We start from the raw sequence: 18,195 nt of genomic DNA, 5'->3' as shown, positions 1-18,195 counted from the left end.
AAGTGAACTGAATTCTGCAAAAGTATTGCAACCAATATTTTCACTTTCAATGCGAGATTGTCATGGTAATGTTTTTAAATGAATTACCTTAGCAGTACAGCAAGGATTTCCAGCAAACCGTGTGTACTTGAAGCTTCCACCAGGCGTAACGTATTATCACAATGCTGGCTTCATTTAGCTAGCTTTGATCGATGAATATATGTGTGCTGTGACAATGCTAATCTCTGCACTTATCTAGGAAACTCTGCCAGCTGCTATCTTTGTAGCAGAATTATCGTATTAATATTTCACCTCAAATATCGTTTCTGTTACAGCGCATGTCAAGATTTCTGTGATATTTATGTTCATCCGTTTTGAACTATGTCTCTGCCACCATGTTCACAGTTATAGTTCATTCTTGTGTTTTTGTTCGTGCTGTTTAATTTGTATAGTAGCATGACTAAAATGTTGCAACATGTTAATGTGACTTTTCTCTTTACTGATTAGTTGTAATGATAAAATTAAAATCCAATAGAATGTGTAGTTCAGTGGAACCTTTTTTAACAATTATTACTGACAACAGTAATAATTAAATAACTGATTAACCTCGTTCAGGTCAACTACATTAATTAATAAGTACATCTCATTAAATATATCTGAATAGTTAAGTGTGAAGGTAGTAATAACAATAATTATTTTTATTACGTGAAATAAACCTTTTTATTTTCACAAAACATCGAGAATCCCCTCATTGGCAACTTATATTTAATTGTACTAAGTTCATTTCTTAAAGTTAATGGTAAAGCACTGAATATATTATGGTTACGGATCGGGTCTTTTATATTCTTTTCTTGGAATAACTGAGTTAAATATTTTCGACTTTGCCTCCTACTGGAATAAATATTTTTTTTTAATTTGTAAATTAATTGTATTGCTTAAAAACAATAGCTGTATGTTAGTAGGTATCTTGTACAAATAGTATGCATTTAAATATTTTGTCTATTTTTTTGTATTCTCTATTGAAATAATTGGCTTTATTTGAAGTTAGGTTACACCACTACCTCTAATAACAATTTCGTTCTGAATGATTGACTTTCTTCACGAGGAACAAGTAATTATTAACTTTTCAAAATGCAACAACTTCATATAATACATTAGCCCAATTTTTAACTTAATCCGTAATATAAATATCAACGGATTTTTTTTTCAGTCTATGAACATTTAGGGTTAGCATATTTTACGCACCCATTATAAGTAATATATAACTGAGAAATATCTGTATTTTATAATAATGTTAAACTTTTGTCATTTGTTTATAGTTAAGCGCAAAGGTAAACAGGCTCAGCATGACCAGGTGGTTAGGGGGGCTCGACTCGTCATATGAGAGTCGTGGGTGCGTTATAGTGTGTCCGTCAATCCCACTATTCGTTGGTAAAAGAGTAATTTCAAAGTAATTCCTCTTCTCTTCAAAGCTACACGAGGGCTATCTGCGCTAGCCGTCCCTAATTTAGCAGTGTAAGACTAGAGGGAAGACAGCTAGTCATCACCACCCACCGCCAACTCTTATTAACAACGAATAATGTGATTGATCTTCACATTATAACGCCCCCACGGTTGAAAGGACGAGCATGTTTGGTGTGACGGGGATTCGAACACTCGAGTCGGGTGTTTTAACCACCTGGCTGTGCCGGCCTATCTGATTGGATTCGAACCTCGAACTTTATTGTAAGTTTATATGTTTTCTCTAGTGATTATATTAACTTTCATTTAAATTATTTGTGGCATCGCTATTGACCTTTTTAATGTTTTCAAGTATTTCCGCTGTTGTGTTCATTATTCATTGTTTAGTTTTTACCTGTTTCATTAGTTTTTACTTGTGCTACGTATGATCTGCATACATTTTAATATTCTGTTTGATCATATTATGTATTGGAAAGTGTAGTGTTGGTTTTGGGTTTTTTTATTGGTTTATATAGTTCATTTTGACTTTTTTTCCCCTGAGATTAACGATTTGTAATTTTTCTTTAAAGGGCAAAATTTAATATTTGATTTATTCCTTTTGTGTTTTATGAATTTCTTTTCTTTTTACATAGCCGAGCCATCAAAACAAACCAGGACTTACTGCCCACCACTCCCTTATCTAACCTCTTCAGAAATGACTTCTGGGGCACTCCACTCATTCACAGCGGTTCCCACAAGTCCTACCGGCCACTATGTGTCTTTACTTTCCGTATGAACTTCTGGCTGGGGGGATTTGATCCCTGGGGCTATCATTTAGTCAACGTTCTTTTGCACGCCCTAGTTTCCGGTCTTTTTACTCACCTAGCGTCAGGAGTATTTCTACAGCACGCGCTGCCTACTATGGTGGCCGGCCTATTATTCGCCGTCCATCCCATCCACACGGAAGCCGTAGCAGGAGTAGTTGGTCGTGCGGACGTCGGCGCCTGCCTCTTCTTCCTGTTAGCCATGCAGGCCTATGTCCAATACTGCAAGTGGCGGGACAAAGAACCCGAATACTGTGGTCGCCGCTGGATGGCGCTTTACGGGGCGCTTGGACTAGCCACAGGGGCCATGCTGACCAAAGAACACGGCATTACAGTACTTGGAGTGTGTGCTGCGTTTGATGTTTTAATTCAGCATCGTCTAACTCCTAAGGACATCCCATCGTTGCTGGTAGAGGTGAGTAAGACGTTAAACGTGACAGTTGTGACCTGAGGACCAAGGGTTAAAGTGAAGGAGAACCCTCCAACAAGGGGTTAAGAAATAATTAATGTTTTTATTCAAGAGTTATTTTGTTTGGACTTTCTAAGTGGAATGATATACTGAGTTAGACACTCGATTCTGTTCCACATTTCCACTTTAACCATTGTTTAGATCTATTTGAAATAATACTTAGAAATGTATCTCATAACGGCTGGTATGGGTAGTATCACTATTATTGATAAGCTGAGAACAACGTTTCAACCTTCCTAGGTCATCTTCAGGTTAAGAAAGAAAGAGTTTGCAACTGACCGTTGACGGACACATGTCTTAGGGACGAGAGTATAAACGGATACGGGATTGTAGGGGGCGTTGCAGGTGAATGTTAGGTGAATTAAACCAATATAAAGGAACATCTTTATACCTATACTAATTAATAGCCTAACATCCAACTGCAACGCCCCCTCCAATCCCGTACCCGTTTATACTCTCGTTCCTAAGACAGGTGTCCGTGAACGGTCACATTCAAACTCTTTCTTACCCTGAAGATGACCTAGGAAGGTCGAAACATTGTTCTCTGCTTATTAATAAAAACGTTAATACCCATACCAGCCGTTCTGAGAAAAAGTTTTACTTCAAGTGGGTTTCTCATCATCGAGAGATAAATAAAAACTTACTTGCATGACAAGAAAGGTAAAGTGTCAAGTGTTCCTATTGTAGGTGATACATGTTCTCAAAGTTGGCTACATTTCAAAACCGAGTTAGATAATCAGATAAAAAAAGAAATATACCTGGGATTGTAGCCATTTTTGGTTTTAAATATATTATTTGTCGTTGTTGTTGTTTTTCTAATATAAAATAACTTTGGCGGCACATTCGTATACTAGAATTTCATACTTCTACGTTGTGTAGCGTTATAAATCAAATCGGGGTGAATAAATCTACGTAAAGTAAAGCTAAGTTAGGCCTGTTGACGTTACCCTGAAAAACACAAAAACGCATATCAAATATCGCCTATAAACAATTTTGTAATTAGTATTTTGAAGAAATTTGTAGAGAATATATATTATATATATATAATGTAAAACAACAATTTAAATAATATGTATATATATATATATATATATATTACTAGTTCCAAGAGCGATTCATAGGGGATAACCACTGTGGATGTAGATGTCGCAGAAATGGAAGTGTTATGCAAAATACTGAAGTTCCTTGCGCATACTAACTAATATATTATACTTATGTCTTTCAGAAACGATATCAGGGTCTCCGCGAAGGGTTGCTACACCTCGTGGGAGCAGCCATAGTGCTGGTGGGGTTCAGACTTCATTTAATGGGAAGGAAGCCTCCGGATTTTGCTCCGGCGGACAACCCAGCTGCAGACAGTGACAGTTTCGTGACTCGAACTTTAACCTTTCTCTATCTCCCAGCCTTCAATTTTTGGTTGCTGCTATGTCCACTGTGGCTCAGTTTCGACTGGTCAATGGAAGCCGTGCCATTGGTCTGCTCCATCTTCGACCCCAGAAATCTCGTAACTCTGTGTTTCTATGGGGGGTTAATTTATACACTTCTATTTGTATACAGACACTTGCCTAGGAAGGGGGGAGCTCTTTCAGAAAGTGCCTTTAGTCTAGTGGGCTCTACTAACACTTGCACTTGTCAGACTCTGAATCAGAGTCCAAAACTGTCCTTTTATTCAAACCACAGTGGACCATCCCAGAAACACAAAAAGTTTGCCCCTGTATTGAACAATAACAACAACAGTCACGCCTTTAGTCAGTCAACTTGTAACGGACACCGTGTTTCCAATGGAAGCTGTAATGCCCCTCCGCCGGTGTGTCAGACAACTCTCAGCTATACTGCTTCCGACTGTTCCGAATGCGCTGTGACCTGCTCGTACCGTCTGGACGCCCTAATCCTCTCCCTGGCACTCCTGGTACTGCCCTTCATTCCAGCCACCAACCTGTTCTTCTACGTGGGTTTTGTCGTTGCCGAACGTGTGCTCTACATACCCTCGGTAGGTTTCTGTTTGCTCGTTGGCCTGGGACTAGAACAGCTTTACAAGTACCAGGAAACTTCCAGGAGAAGGAAAGCACTGATATACACCATGGTGGTTCTGCTCGTCCTCTTCTCTGTACGGACTTTCCGAAGAAACTTGGACTGGCGTACAGAAGAAAGTCTCTACAGATCTGGTATACACATCAATCCTCCAAAAGGTATGCTTACGAATATACAATAATTCGTATGATTTTAACCTTGGGAAAAAGTTTCCTTTAATCTGATACACACACCAATATTTGGTAATATGTATGTAATCATTAGAACAAGGCCTGTACGAATCTTGTATACATATGAGACTTCCAAAATGTATTTATGTGTAACCACAGAACAAAGAACTTATGGACATGTTTACTCCATGTAAAGATATTAATCCAAGACATTTTTAACGAAGCAGAATATATCAATTTATTTGATTGGTATACAATTATAAAAACAGTTTAAGTCTAGTAAAGAAACACTTCTGGTCACAAGAAGATAACAAAATGTCAGTATTAGGAATTTTAGGCCTGCTTCTGTTAACGTGCGTTTATGTGTGTGATTCGTGGTCTTGTGTTGTTTATAATTAAGTACAAAGTTACACAAAGGGCTCTCTGTGCTCTTCTCGCCACGTGTATCGAAACCCGATTTTTAGGGTTGTAAGTCCGCAGGCATACCGTTATGCCACTGGAGGGCGTCTTACTATGACACAATTAATTCTAATCTTTATAAGTAGAAAAGTAGGAAAGAGTTTATTTAAACAGCCATATTAGTGGCCAGGTTGGTTTTCAGTGTCGTTCTAAGTATGTAGTTTACTCCGATCAAAAAGACCCCAGCATGGCCTGGTGGTTAAGGCACTCAACTCGCAATCCGAGGGTCGCGGGTTCGAATCCCCGTCACACCAAACATGCTCGCCCTTTCAGTCGTGGGGGCGTTATAATGTGACGGTCAATGCCACTATTCGTTGGTTAAAAAAGTAGCCCAAGAGTTGGCGATGGGTGGTGATGACTAGCTGCCTTCCCTCTAGTCTTTCAATGCTAAATTAAGGATGGCTAGCACAGATCCTATAGCCAGAACTTTATCTCGTTGGCTATTGCAATGTCACGTCATTGAAAATGTACCGGAAACGAAATATACAAGACACTATGCATGTTACTTGTTGCAGGGAAGCTCGTGTGTCTTTATAAGAGCTATTAATTAATGTGTCATACGCAATTGCCCTTACTTCTTCACATGGAACAATACAAAATGTATTACTAAAACAAGCAGTGTATATTAAACATGGAACAACACTGCAAAATGTATTACTGGTATATTAAACATGGAACAGTGTATTACTGGAACAAACAGTGTATATTAAACATGGAACAATACTGCAAAATGTATTACTGGAAGAAACAGTGTATATTAAACATGGAACAATACTGCAAAATGTATTACTGGAACAAACAGTGTATATTAAACATAACTGGAACAATACTGCAAAATGTATTACTAGAACAAACCGTGTATATTAAACATGGAACAAACAAAATGTATTACTGGAAGAAAAAGTATATATTAAACATGGAACAATACTGCAAAATGTATTACTGGAAGAAAAGTATATATTAAATACTGCAAAATGTATTACTGGAACAAACAGTGTATATTAAACATGGAACAATACTGCAAAATGTATTACTGGAACAAACAGTGTATATTAAACATGGAACAATACTGCAAAATGTATTACTGGAACAAACAGTGTATATTAAACATGGAACAATACTGCAAAATGTATTATTAGAACAAACAGTGTATATTAAACATGGAACAATACTGCAAAATGTATTACTAGAACAAACCGTGTATATTAAACATGGAACAAACAGTGTATATTAAACATGGAACAAACAGTGTATATTAAACATGGAACAATACTGCAAAATGTATTACTGGAACAAACAGTGTATATTAAACATGGAACAATACTGCAAAATGTATTACTGGAACAAACAGTGTATATTAAACATGGAACAATAGTCCGAAACGTTAGCTCCATTGGTAACATTTGTATACTGTCCTGGTCGCCCCCCGCTAGTACAGCGGTATGTCTTCGGATTTACAACGCTAAAATCAGGGGTTCTATTCCCCTCGGTGGGCTGAGCAGATAGCACGATGTGGCTTTGCTATATAAAAACACACACACACGCTGTCCTGGTCAAGCATATATTCTTTCTTTGTTTCGTTTTACGGCTTCTCGTGTCTATAACTAAGGTAAAATAACTTTATTGTGTTGAATCGGTTAAAATTTATTAATTACTGTGTAACTTCATCCTGTGATAGAGTTATAGATTTCAGAGCCAGCAAGCCAGGTTCGTGTTCGTGCGATGCCATAAACTTATTTTCCCTCACTTTAAGCTTTGGGTGATAGTCAATCCATTAACGTGATTGGTGGGCGGTAGGGAATTCCTGATTAACTGCATTTTCAAAATTAAGAGTGGCGGCTAGTAACTTTGTCTTAAATACAAATACTCTTTGTTAAAATATAATTGCAAACCTGGAGAAAACTGAGCAGTAATGTTATATTGAACCTGTTACAATACACAATTTTTAACTCCCTCCTTTCACAAGCTGGACTTCTTAATTATCGCATATATTTGAAAACTTTGAAATGTAATGGAAGCTCACAACGTTTTATAATATGGAAGAACTGTTAAAAAATAACTCGATATATATTTTGTATCCAAATATATTTTCTCATTTAACGGATGTGGCCTTATGTTACTTACTAGGTGGCGATACCGTACAAACTAAGAAGAGCAGTAACCTTTTTGTCACACATACTTAGATGAGGTCTGTGAAATCCATTAAAGTGACCATTGTTTTCTCAGGACGGCTGGTATGGTTGTTAGCACTTTAATTGAAATAAAGTACAGAACAACATTTCGACCTTCTTAGGTCATCTTCAGGTTAACAGAGAGAGAGTTTGCAACTGACCGTTGCCGGGCACATGTTTTCGGGACGAGAAAAAATGTACCCGGCAACGGTCAGTTGCAAACTCTCTCTCTGTTAACCTGAAGATGACCTAAGAAGGTCGAAGCGTTGTTCTCTGCTTTATTAGTAAAAGTGTTAATATCCATACCAGCCGTCCTGAGATACCCTTTACTTCAAGTGGGTTTCTCGTCATCACAAAAGTGGCCATTGATAAATCTCGCCTTCCACAGCTTTCAAAACAATGTTTATTTATTGAGACAGATTTCCATCATTTCTTCTAAAGAAATGCCATTAAAATGAATTAAACAGACAGCAACTTGCCACAGCTATTAAATATGGCTTTAAAATATTTGTTTAGCTAAGCCTTAATGTTCTGATTGAACTGTTATATTAGTTACCATCTATATTAATCTACGTTAAAGCTTATCTCCACCTCCTCTGTAATATCGTGTATTCAGTCATTATTCAAAGTCCATAATCCTTTGTATTCTACAAGTTTTCGTGAGTACGATTTTTTTTATTAAAACGTACTACTGTTCTTATTCAATATCAGCTTTGTATGTAACCATCATATTTTATATCCTGGATCTTTGTTTCCCTACACACACACACATATTTAGTAACGCTACCTTACATAACATAATATTCTGGGATTATATATTCTTAAGAACTCCTGCCCACGTTCAAAATTCGTGTCTCGTAATCTCGTCCACCTTGCCACAATGTCGCTTTATAAATGAACTGAATGTACACTAAGAAACTTTGGTGAGATTAAGTTTGAAGCTCCCCTGTTGTACTATTTGTTATGCTGTGTTTGTATGTTATTTTTATGTTAAGAATAAAATAAATTAAAAGATCGTTGTTATGAGAACTGGCTTTCAACACAAGTGAGGCTTAGCAACCTTCGTGCTGTAAATTATGTAAAAAATCAAATTTATTGGTATGAGTGTTACCCTTGAATATACATTGTTAAAACTGGACTAAAAAATAAGAACAATTGATTGAATTACATTATACACCATAGATTTTTTTGTGAACTGGAAACTGTTAACACGTAGAAATAATGTTAAACTGCAATGTATTTCTGACTGAAACGGTACAGTGTTGTTGGTTTTAAACCCGCTATTAATATTTAAATATTGTGTTAAACTACAGAGTATTTCAGATTGAAAACGGTACAGTGTTGTTGGTTTTAAATCCGCTATTAATATTTAAATATTGTGTTAAACTACAGAGTATTTCAGATTGAAAACGGTACAGTGTTATTGGTTTTAGAAACACTATTAATACTGAAAAATATATTAAACGACAGTATATTTCTGATTCTAATCACTACAATATTGTTGTTTTTAAACACACTATTAATGTTTAAATATTATGTTAAACGACAGTATATTTTTGATTGTAATTACTACAATATTGTTGTTTTTAAACACGCTATTGATATCAAAATATTGTGCTGAACTACAGTGTATTTCTGATTGTAATCACAACATAATTGTTGTTTTTAAACACACTATTAATATTTAAATATTATGTTAAACAACAGTATATTTTTGATTGTAATTACTACAATATTGTTGTTTTTAAACACGCTATTAATATTTAATTATTATGTTAAACGACAATGTATTTCTGATTGTAATCACAACATAATTATTGTTTTTAAACACACTATTAATATTTAAATATTATGTTAAACAACAGTATATTTTTGATTGTAATCACAACATAATTGTTGTTTTTAAACACACTATTAATATTTAATTATTATGTTAAACGACAGTGTATTTCTGATTGTAATTACTACAATATTGTTGTTTTTTAAACACGCTATTGATATCAAAATATTGTGCTGAACTACAGTGTATTTCTGATTGTAATCACTACAGTATTCCTGTTGTTAAACTGGCACAGAAACCTTGATCATGTAGCTTCGTGTTATTTTCAAAAAGACTCCAGTAAATTATTGTTGTGGCTGGGTATCAGAACAAACAACTACAGATGAAGAGATGTCACGTTAATTCGAACACGTACTCTTGCTAATGATTGATTAATATCCCTCCCCCAAATATAAAGTCATTCTACATTTCACGGAAGACGTATCAAGAGGATTCCAAGTGTCAACACTTATCTCTAACATAGTGCTGTGTGAAGTACTTAAAAATGAATGTATGCCATGTACGTTAAGAAAAAACCAAGTGCTACTTAACTAACCTTTGTCTTTCCAAGACCTATCATTTAACAAACACTTTTTTGCTGCGAAGCGAATAAATAAAACTTTGCAATTTCCTTATGTGAAGCACGTCTGTAATGGATAAAAGTATTCCTCAATACCAACCCCAATATGATAAGAACGCTGTTAGTGTCTCGTGCATCTATAAGACCAAGTTCAGTTGTGTTAGAGTATGAAACGTCATGGCTAGCCCTGATAACGAAGTGTCACTTTCTGGCCTCCAGAACACCGTTGATGAGACAGATTTTTGGTGATAAGTTCTTAGAAATGTTGTCAAGAGATTCCCTCACGCATGAAAGTTGATTTCCCGTCGATTTGAGTTGGATGAAAACTCTTCAATAAGTGACTGATCTCCACTCGTTAAGTCTTGTCGTCTGAGTCCTAGCAGAGTCACTGTCGTTTATAAAGTCTGTTGTGATTTAATTGTGATAACTAAGTGGTGATGTGCTTACCACACGTTAAATATTACAGTAGAAAAATCTACTGTCACCATAAATAAAAATCAAGTCTTTTTTTTAATGAAAGAATTGGTGTATAAAGATTACAAATCAGTAATATATTTTTATTAATACTAAATTATTTCTATCTTTTTATTTTGTGATCTGATTTTGTATTTTTAAGTTACATTTCAGATACATTTTTTATAGAATCCTTATAGTTACGAACTAATTGTGATATATTTCACGGAGTAATGACTCTTGTGGATAGTGGAAATATTCTGATTTATAACCCTAAAAGCAATGCAAGTCAGGCTTTATAATCAAGTTAATTATAATAATTAACGACAACTGAAAATAAAATAAAAGTAAATACTTTCGACAGGGCCGGGGCGACGGTTTTTTTTTCTGGTCTCGCTGGTCCTCACTTTCGATATAGTAACTTCTGTAACCAATTTCGTTAATGTAATAAACAGTAAATAAACAAAACAGAAATATATATAGTCTATCTTATTTAGGCAACTCACAAGTAGTAGTTCCTATTTTAAATTATATTCGCTCCACAGTGGCACAACAGTATGTTTGCAGACCTAAAACGCTAGAAACCAGGTTTCGATACGCATGACTGGCAGAACACAGAGGACCCATTGTATGAATTTGTGCTTAACGTCAAACAAATCACATTCGCCAAGGTTTATTTATTTGGAAGGCCCGGCATGGCCAAGTGGTTAAAGGCACTCGACTCGTAATCTGAGGGTGGCGGGGTCGAATCCCCGTCACACAAAAAAAAGATGCTTTCCCTTTCAGCCGTGGGGGCGCTATATTGGGACAGTCAATCCCACTATTCGTTGGTAAAAGAGTAGCCCGAGAATTGGCGGTGGGTGGTGATGCTAGCTGCCTTTCCCCTGGTCTTACACTGCTGAATTAGGGATGGCTAGCGCAGATAGCCCTCGTGTAGCTTTGCGCGAAATTCAAACCAAACTAAACAATTTATTTGGAAACCTGATTAGTTCAAAGTCACGTACATATATAGACTAACGTTGTCTTCTTCTGTTGGTATAAATACCAAGATTATGACTAAAACATAGTCTAATGTCCTTCTTGCCTGGCACCAAAAGGAATATTGAGTTTTATGTGTGGCAAAAATGATATAGGCTTAGCGAATACATTTACATTTACGCAATAGAAACCTCAGGCGTTTTACTTTGTAAATTTCCTAGTTATATGTCTATCAGTGTGTGTCGAGTCTGATTTTTTTCTCCCCTTTTTGTGAATAACGTTTCCCTAACAACACACGTTATCTTCTGTTTACACACAGAAGTCTCGCTCGAGATAAACCTAGATGTCCTCTGAACGTGCCTCAGTAGATTCCGTTTTGCCAAAGAATGGAAGGCTGTTTTTGCGATGGATTGCCTGTTTGTAGTTAAACACAAAGTTACACAATGGGGCTGTTTGTGCTCTGCCCTTCATGGGTATCGAAACCCAAATCGTAAGTCCACAGACATACCGCTGTGCCACTGAAAGCGCTTTTGTGATGGAAATAGTTTCCATGCAAATATTATGACATGGTCTTCCTTTAGAGAAGGGTACAACGTTCTTGTATACAATAAAATTACAGTTTTGAATATATGAAACTGTTTAACTTTTTGAGTACAAGATATCAAAATAACTTAAATAGCCAGTATGGTTTATACGTATTTATCTCTTTTGATTCTTTTAAGTAACATATCTGGAACTGAACCAGAATGTTTCTATGTAAGTAAAAATAAAATGTAGCATCGTGTATTTGTTTTTGAATTCCACGCAAAACTACACGAGAGCTATCTGCGCTAGCCATCTTTAACTTAACAGTGTAAGACCAGAGGCAAGGCAGCTAGTCATCACCACCAACTGCCAACTGTTGGACTACTCTTTTACCAACAAGTAGTTGGACTAATCGTCACTTTATAACGCTCCCACAGCTGAAAGGGCGAGAATATTTGGTGTGACAGGGATTCGAACCCGCGACCCTCAGATTACTAGTAGAGCGTTCTAACCACCTGACCATGCCGGGCCAACAGCCTCATGTAATGTATCCGTGTTGGTAATCCAAGGGTTAAAAAAATAATGACCTGATCGTATATTGTCATCGAAATGTAAGATTTAAACCTTTCAAAGATGTGGGGTCTACAAACAATTTTACTATTGTCCAGTTAAGGTTTTTCTTTGTTTGGTCGAATTTCGCGTGAAGTTCTCAAGGGCTATATGCGTTAACCCTCCCTAATTTTGAATTGGTAGAATAGGGGGAAGAAAACCAGCCCAACCATGCTACCTACAACATGGGTTACACTTTGCCAAAGAATAGTGGAATTGCTCATCACATTATAACGCCTTCACTGCTGAAAGGGCAAGCATTTTCGGTGATGGAATTCGAACCTGTGCATATTGTGAGTGAGTACCCTAACCACCACTGAGGTCATTCCAGATCGTTCAATCAAACGTAAAACACTATATTACCTCTTTAAAGAGTGATGCTGTGAAATAAAACTATTAGCCAATAAAAATATATTATTCGTCTGTTATCGGTTTTATGTATATATATATATATATTCATCTTTTCGAACAGCATACGGAAATCTGGCCAACATCTTGAGCGCTCAGGGCAAGAAGACGAAGGCTGAATGGGCGTATAGAAAGGCATTGACTTACCGGTCCAATATGGCGGATGTCCATTACAATTTGTAAGTTTTTCAGTCCACACCAATATACCGTACACCATCTGTTGACAACACTTAATGTGATGTATTTATAATTCCATAATTCACGCATTGTGAAAATACGGTGTGGGGGATATATTGTGTTTGGATTTCTTACGTAAACAGATCTGTGTTCCACAAAACAAATATGATTTTGTGGATTAATTAATTCGTTGATTATTTTTAATTAAGCACAAAGCTACAGAAAGAGTCATCTGGGATCTACCCACCACAGGTATTGAAATCCGGGTTTTAGCGGCATGAGTCCAGACATGTCGCTATGCCTCTGGGGGGGAGGCGTTTTTGTGAAATGCACTTCATTAAATCGATATATTACCAAGAAGTAACATTGTTCAATTGATGAACCAACAAAAATAATTTCATGATTTATTTCGACTGTCATTGGAGGTAAGAACATACAATTAGAGAGTTGAATCATTTGACATAACACACGTGTTATAAAACTAAAATCACATGGATCTTCACGTACAAAGGTTAATGTATTTTATGCTATAAAAATTAAAACATACCAATACAAACAAAGTTTCCACTCAAATTAGGATTTGATGATAAAAAAAACATAAAACAACCAACATAACTTTAATATTGGCATTGTTGTTGAATAAAGAAATCACTATATTGCGTTGCACGTTTATTCATTCAAAGTGTCTAACTTTGTTCTATTAAACATATTCTTAAGATGATAAGAATAATCTCATTTCGATAAAATATATGACTATACGATTCTCCACCAGGGGGATATTGCTACAAGAGCAGGGAAGATTCGAAGAAGCGTTGCAGAGTTATAAAGTTGCGATACAATTTCGACCCCGGCTTGCAAGTATGTATTTCTTCTCGTTATTTCTTATTTTACAAACGTGTTTTACCTTACACACAGATAAAACTGAAATTGTTTTATTGTGTTAAGCGTATTCATCTGCTGGTCAAGGTTTTGAGGCACATTAGATGGTGTTTCACTGCAGGTGTTAGTTCTTTCCGTATCAGTTGCATATTTTTATTAAGAAAAACAAAGAAACTTGACAGGAAATTGACTCTTTTATCTGAAATAAACGGAGACAAACTCTCATTACTTTTTTTAAGGGATCGTGACAGTTTGACTGCCGCATGGCCATTATCCAGAATAACGTATATAAACCGAACGTTTTGATTTGTTTGTTTTTTTTCAATGTCTGAGTTTTCAAACCGAAGTCTTACTGTTTCCTAAACTACAATTTACGACAAATGTAAAATAAGTAAAATCTAGAACATTTCTAATTATTTAAGCTTCTACGAAAGTAATAAAAAGAATTAAATATCTGTGTTACTGGTTATATGGTGTATATAGTAAGTGACTTGAAATAAAAATAATTAAATAGCTGTGTGATTGGTTGTAAGGTGTAAATATTGAGCGGCTTGTACGAAAATAATAAAAATAATTGAATATCTGTGTGACTGGTTGTAAGGTGTAAATAGTGAGTGACTTGTACGAAAGTAATAAAAATAATTAAATATCTGTGTGACTGGTTATAAGGTGTAAATAGTGAGTGACTTGTACGAAAGTAATAAAAATAATTAAATATCTGTGTGACTGGTTATAAGGTGTATATAGTAAGTGACTTGTACGAAAGTAATAAAAATAATTAAATATCTGTGTGACTGGTTGTAAGATGTATATATTAAGCGACGTGTACAAAAGTAATAAAAATAATTAAATATCTGTGTGACTGGTTGTAAGGTGTATATATTGAGTGACTTGTACGAAAGTAATAAAAATAATTAAATATGTGTTTGCCTGGTTGTAAGGTGTATATATTCAGTGACTTTAGTATAAGCCCGACATGGCCAGTTGGGTTAAGGCGTTCAACTCGTAATCTGAGGTTTGCGGGTTCGAATCCCCGTCGCACCAAACATGCTCGCCCTTTCAGCCGTTCGGGCGTTATAATGTGACCTTCAATCCCACTATTCGTTGGTGAAAGAGTAGCTCAAGAGTTGGAGGTGGGTGATGATGACTAGCTGCCTTTCCTCTAGTCTTACACTGCTAAATTAGGGACGGCTAGCGCAGATAGCCCTCGAGTAGCTTTGCGCGAAATAAAACAAAACAAAACAAAGACTTCAGTATATATATAATGGATTGTTTAGAGACTTACGGTACAAAAATACTCTTGCCCACTTCTCGTTTTTCGTAAGCTACATGCTTATCATATGTACTTTTGATAGTGTTTACCGTATATCACCACTAGAATATCTATATTATTACCAGTAATAACATTATTCTAAACATGAAGAGTTAAAAAGAGTGCAGATTTTACACCACCAGATGTACTGTGACCTGTTCTTGTGTATTTATTTATTATTTAATACTAAGTAACTTATACATTTCATTCTGGGTCATACAGAGGGGCTTGGATTACTGTTTAGTATTGAAACGCTTCCTCTAGGCTTAGGTTTAGGCCTATGAGCAACGTAACCTTCGGCCTCGAAGACGCAGGGTAAATTTTTGAGCCTTATTTTAGGGAGAAAAAAAAACGTCTTGGACGCAGAAAAATACGGTACTTTTTTCAAACACTAACATTTTACTTCAGGCTTTTTAAATATTTTTTGTATTAGAATATCTGCCTGTTCTAGTACTTGAGGTACTAAAGTACATCATATGTTCATTATGTACAGATGCTTTCGTAATGAGTTTTAACTATAATCAATCCATTGACAATAAATGTTGGAACATTTATTACACAATCTTAATTACTTGTTGAAACTTGTATCAAACAACTTAACAGCAAGCAAGCTAAGATATTGTTCGGGGAATCTTGGTGTATCTGTATTATTTGTAAGTTATATACTGTTTCTTTTTTTTTTAAATGGCATTGCAAAATTTGCAACAAAATATTTGAAAGAGACATCAGTTTGGGAGTTACCAGACTCTGTTTTGGAAAGTGCTAAATGAAAAACACCTAAGCACACTTTTTCTGTAACCTTGGAACATCACATGTCCATCTTTTTTTATTTGACAATAACTGTTTTTGACTACCTCATCTTTATAGTTCAAAGTTTTTATTTTCAAAATCTTTATTCTTGTTTAGTGGCCCATCTCAATATGGGGTTAGTACTGGGAATTCTGGGAAGAAAAGAAGAAGCTATTGAAGTAAGTTCGGCGTTGAATAAGTTGTGTGTGATACTTTTTGTGTGTGCAAACGGTAAGTATTGTTTGTCTGATGTTAAAAGCTGAAACAACGAATAGGTGTTTTATTATTGTGCAATGTAATTCAGGTACTATGTACGTTTAATATTCAGTTATATCAGTTTCATTCAGTATTTATGTAAGACAATTTCGTAATCTTACATTATTAACATTAAGTTAAGTTTATTACTAGATATACTTTCTGAAATCAATAATATCTTTAGGATAAAACTGTAGAAAGTTGAAATATCGAGTAACCCTAAATACAATGCTCACGAATTTAAAAGAACCATGTTTTATTTCTTTAAGGTAATAATGTGTTGCAACAGAAGTTTAGCATTGCAAACTGATAATTGAATAAACAGGCAAATGTCTCCTAACAGTTCGGATAAGACTGATCTTTGTGTTCTAGCTCATTAAAAAAATAAAATAAATCTCCCTCTACAAAGTTTTGTATTAAAGTAATACATGACAAATCCATTGATAGAGTATTTAAAAAAAAATAAAGCACCAGTTCCTTCCTGGAGTTCGTGGTACTCATTCAAATTACCACACTTTTGTGAATCTTTCTGATTCATTTAGGTTTATCGCCACTGTGCCCAGCTAGACAGTGCAGGCCTGAAAGATCCCAAGAAACATGAAAGTACTAAAATATCAGCACTTTTCAACCTGGGTCGTTTATATGCAGATGAGGGAAAGTATCATGTAGGTATTTAATGCATCGTACTAAATGTGTACCTTGGAGCAATAAACAAGTTTCCTAGTTTAATAAAACCACTCTTAAATTTTGCTTATGATGCACATAGAGAAACAGCCAAACCTTATTTGATGTATGAACAAGAATGACACATATATCATAATGTATGAACACCAATGACGTATGTATATTTTATGGCAAAGGAACAAGTAAGTCTTATGATGTGGTAATAAAGAAGGATTTCATATGATGGTATATAATTATATATGAACAAGAAAGACTTGTATATAATGGTATAATGATATAGGAACAAGTGAGAATTATATATATATAGCTATTTTTCATTTTTCAGTACCTCATTTACCTTTTTAAGCCTAAATTTTTAATTCCTATATATTGTGTAAATTAGGTGGCTTCGACAGTTTTTAAAGTACTGTGCACATGTAATATTTTCTTAACTAAGTTTTCTAAATAAATAATCAATGTTTATTCTGTTTTATTTTTGATATAAAATGAATGATTTTATATTAAATTAGGCAAAAAACTGTTCCAGTTCATTCATATACAATTATTCGTGTAATGATTTTTAAATTATTCCTTTTCTTTTTGTTATAAACATACAATAAGTTTTCTAATACAGTTTCATACCATTTCCAAAAACTTTTTTTCTGCTTTTTTTCTCCTAGGAAGCTATTGATGTTTATCAGGAAGCAATGCAGAAAATTTTTCTCACCTAAGGAAGCTATTGACTGTTTATCAGGAAGCAATGCAGAAAATGCCTGACCATTATCAACCCCAGTCACTGTATCAACATGCTAGGTAAGGACACTGTTTAACATTCTACCTGACCATTATCAACCCCAGTCACTGTACAACATGCTAGGTAAGGACACTGTTTAACATTCTACCTGACCATTATCAACCCCAGTCACTGTACAACATGCTAGGTAAGGACACTGTTTAACATTCTACCTGTCACCATTATCAACCCTAGTCACTGTACAACATGCTAGGTAAGGACACTGTTTAACATTCTACCTGTCACCATTATCAACCCCAGTCACTGTACAACATGCTAGGTAAGGACACTGTTTAACATTCTACCTGACCATTATCAACCCCAGTCACTGTACAACATGCTAGGTAAGGACACTGTTTAACATTCTACCTGTCACCATTATCAACCCTAGTCACTGTACAACATGCTAAGT

General features: G+C 35.4%; 1 protein-coding gene across 1 annotated transcript in view; it reads left to right on the top strand.

Annotated features, from left to right (window-relative positions):
- LOC143227804 (protein O-mannosyl-transferase TMTC2-like) overlaps positions 1–18,195 on the top strand; it is a 211,314-nt gene that overhangs the window by 174,290 nt on the left and 18,829 nt on the right. The window contains exons 3-10 of the mRNA XM_076459054.1: positions 2,073–2,658; positions 3,938–4,901; positions 12,980–13,094; positions 13,865–13,950; positions 16,190–16,251; positions 16,870–16,992; positions 17,671–17,706; positions 17,825–17,867. Of these exons, the coding sequence (XP_076315169.1) occupies positions 2,073–2,658; positions 3,938–4,901; positions 12,980–13,094; positions 13,865–13,950; positions 16,190–16,251; positions 16,870–16,992; positions 17,671–17,706; positions 17,825–17,867 (2,015 nt within the window). The remainder of the gene's footprint in view (positions 1–2,072; positions 2,659–3,937; positions 4,902–12,979; positions 13,095–13,864; positions 13,951–16,189; positions 16,252–16,869; positions 16,993–17,670; positions 17,707–17,824; positions 17,868–18,195) is intronic.

This window comes from Tachypleus tridentatus, chromosome 10 (genome assembly GCF_004210375.1).
Source record: "Tachypleus tridentatus isolate NWPU-2018 chromosome 10, ASM421037v1, whole genome shotgun sequence".
In the NCBI taxonomy this organism is placed as follows: Eukaryota; Metazoa; Arthropoda; class Merostomata; order Xiphosura; family Limulidae; genus Tachypleus; species Tachypleus tridentatus.
Note: the sequence above shows the minus strand (reverse complement) of the source record. Positions and strands in the feature narration are given on the sequence as shown.